Source organism: Helianthus annuus, chromosome 10 (genome assembly GCF_002127325.2).
Source record: "Helianthus annuus cultivar XRQ/B chromosome 10, HanXRQr2.0-SUNRISE, whole genome shotgun sequence".
NCBI classification, from domain to species: Eukaryota; Viridiplantae; Streptophyta; class Magnoliopsida; order Asterales; family Asteraceae; genus Helianthus; species Helianthus annuus.
The window spans coordinates 44251805-44254975 of record NC_035442.2 but is presented as its reverse complement, the minus strand read 5'-3'; the positions used below and the strand labels follow the sequence as shown (position 1 = coordinate 44254975).

Below are 3171 nucleotides of genomic sequence, written 5' to 3'. Positions count from 1 at the left end.
TCAAACTCCGACGTTAAGAGCAGCCTGTCTCACAAACAGCAGCATGGCAACCCCACCCAGCTCACGTACCATCCAGACGGTACAGAATGATCATGATAAGGTCACAGTAGAAGATATAACTCATGAAGAAGGCAACGAGAATCAAGTGGAAAACCCAGAAAGAGCGGAACATATCACTCCAGATTTTGTAGCCATGCACAGAGAAAAGTTAACAAAGTATCTCGAAGATTTGGAGAGACAAGAAAAGCTTAACAGCCTTAGGGCTAGACTTTCCTTTGATACACCCTCCAACCAGGAAGGGACAGACCCTCAAACAGAAGCAGTAGTGGTGGCCCACTAGAAACATTCATGACAACCCTCCGACAGATGTCCTCAAAGGAAAGGGAGGATCTCATCACAGGAAAGAAGTCAAAAGGAATGGAGAAAGAAAAGGATAATCAAAATGATGATGGCTTGGATCAACCTTACCTACCACGGGACTTAGCGGAAGTCTCGAAGTTCACTCGGAGGATTGCAGAAGCACCGATGCCCCCTAAAACAAAGCTACCTCCAAACTTTGACCGCTATGATGGGACAAGAGACCCTGAAGATCACCTCCATGCCTTCAGGGGAGCGGGACAACTTGGGCGATGGCCCATGCCGGTGTGGTGCCACATGTTTGTACAAACTTTAACGGAGGGAGCCTGGCTCTGGTTTGACAGCCTCCCTCCAGGAGGAATCGACAGTTATGAAGAGCTAAGTGAGAAGTTCCTCAGGAACTTTGGTCAGCAGAGAAAAGTGGTCGAAAATCCAAACGAGATTCTGCACATAAGGCAGAGGGACAACGAGTGGATAGACCAGTACATGGAGAGGTTTGTCAAGGAGAGCATGAACATCAAGGATCAGCCGGAGGTCATGAAGATCAGCAGTTTCATAAACGGGCTAAAGCATGCACAGCTATGTGAGAAACTGGGGGAGGAATTCCCCCACTCGTTTGACAACCTCATGGACAGGGTCAGAGCCTTTGTCAGGGGAAAAGACACAGTCAGCAAAGCTAAGGAGACGGACGTCACACCCCGAAGGGTCACCCCGGCTGCAAAACCTCCTGACAAAGGTACACCTTATCCCAGAAAACCTGCTTTTGATAGAATGTTACACGCCATAGCAAGGCCCTCATATTCCCCGTATAGACCTCGGGGGAGAGGCCCCCCTCCTTACTCTGATAATTTCACCCCTCTCACCAAGACCCCAAGCGAGATACTGGCCACTGAGAGGGTAAAGAACTCCTTCCCAAGGCCACCACCCATAAAACCTGGGCCAAAGGCACAACCAAACGAGTATTGTGACTTCCACAAAGGGTTTGGCCATAAAACTGATGACTGCATGTATCTGAAGAGAGAGATAGAAGCCGTAGTGAAAACGGGAAGACTGGCCCATTTAGTTAAGGAAATCAAGGAGGGAGGAGGGGATCGCAAGGGAAGAGATGTAAGGGAGCCTGGGAGGGCAGATGTGGATATGATTAGAAGGAGGAATGAGTTCGATACCACCCGAAGTGTAAAGGCCAGAATCCTAGGCTCCCCGGACTGCATGAAAGCTCCCATCCTCATGCCACACTTGGAGGAAAACGAAGTGCAATGACTCCCCCTCAACATCTCGGCCATAATAGCTGGTCACAAGGTATCCCGAATACATGTGGACGGAGGGTCCGGTGTCAAAGTAATATATGAGCATTGTTTCCTCAGATTTGACAGAGATGTAAGAGATCGGCTTGAGGAAGACTCCATCCCCTTAGTAGGATTCAACAACGGTGTATCACACCCCTTGGGAAAAATCAGACTCCCATTCACAGTCGGGGTAGGGGACCGCGTTCGAACTATAAACCTAACTTTCACAGTGGTCCGGGCACCCTCAAAATATAACGCAATATTAGGAAGACCCGGAATTGGGGATTTGCAAGCACAGGCATCCACCCCCACACGAAGCCTTAGTATTCCAGACACCAAAAGGCTTAGCCTGGGTAAAGTCCTCATATGAAGTAATCTCTTCTGTGTCTGAGGGGGAAGCACCCGGGAAACCTCGAAAGGAGGGGGTCGAAGAATGGGTCCTTTGTGACAGGTTCACAGAGTAGACGATTTGTTAGTGCATTATCTGTCTATCGCCTTCGTCAATCTAGTCCGTAGTAGAAATCGAAGAAAACGAGATTTATATTGTTATATTAGTGATAGTTAATCAAAAAGGCAAGGTGGCATGATTGTAATTAATGAGAAACCTCATTAAACCCCTTGGCCTATAAATAGGAGGCTTATGCCTTAGATTTAGAACTTTTGTCATTTTACATCTTGGAGAGCTAGAGGCTAGAGAGAGAAGCTAGAGAGAGAAAGTTCGTGTTTGTGATTCAGGTGCTGTACGTTTTCAGATTCATCTAATAGAATCACAGTTTAGATTACGTCTCGTGTGTTCGGTCACGTTCGTGTACGGATTCCGCACGTTATACGTTCGTTTCGCAATCGTTTCGGAGTCAAACCGGTCCTAACAAGTGGTATCAGAGCAGGAGCTCGATTGCACTGATCTATCACACGATTTCGCAAAGGATTACATCAGATTCAGATCTGAATTTCATCTCTTCTTCATCTTTTTCATATTTTTCACGGTTTTTACTGATTTTCGTCAAATCGAACAGGTTTACACGGTCCGATTCAGTTGAATTTTGGATATATTGTGCGAAAACATCTGATCTATAACCCTACCAAGTTTCAAATTGAAACTCCTAGCCGTTTAGGAGAAATCGAAGTTTTTTCGTTCGGATTCGCGTCATAGTTGCAGGTTCGCTTCAGAGATCCGCTTATTGTGACTGTTGTGGTTCATTCATAGGGTAAACAGATTAGGTCCGCTCATCATTTAGATCCGCTTATTTGTCAAACTCAAGTTTACTCCAAATTGCATGAGAGGTTCGCTTATTGTGACATAATATTAGGTTCGCTCATAAAAAATAATAACAGTTTTGCTTTTAGTGACAAACCACATTATAGGTCCAATCAAAAGGATTTCTAGACTGTTGTTGTCGGCCATACATTGATAACTTTTAACACATCTTCATTTTAAGTCACAAGTAAAAAGCGGCCCAATCAACGAACTGCACTAAAAGTAATGGCACATGTGATTCATTATACTAAAAATTGAAAGGCCCAATCA

At 45.5% G+C, this 3171-nt stretch overlaps 1 protein-coding gene across 1 annotated transcript; it reads left to right on the top strand.

Annotated features, from left to right (window-relative positions):
- The first annotated feature begins 366 nt into the window (after positions 1 to 366).
- On the top strand, positions 367 to 1617 carry LOC110881633. The gene has a single exon (XM_022129837.1). The coding sequence runs from the start codon at positions 367 to 369 to the stop codon at positions 1615 to 1617; it is 1251 nt and encodes a 416-aa protein (XP_021985529.1).
- The last annotated feature ends 1554 nt before the right edge of the window (positions 1618 to 3171 follow it).

Excerpts from the sequence above, each read along its gene's own strand:
- LOC110881633 (XM_022129837.1), top strand. The coding sequence starts at position 367 with ATGTCCTCAAAGGAAAGGGAGGATCTCATCACAGGAAAGAAGTCAAAA.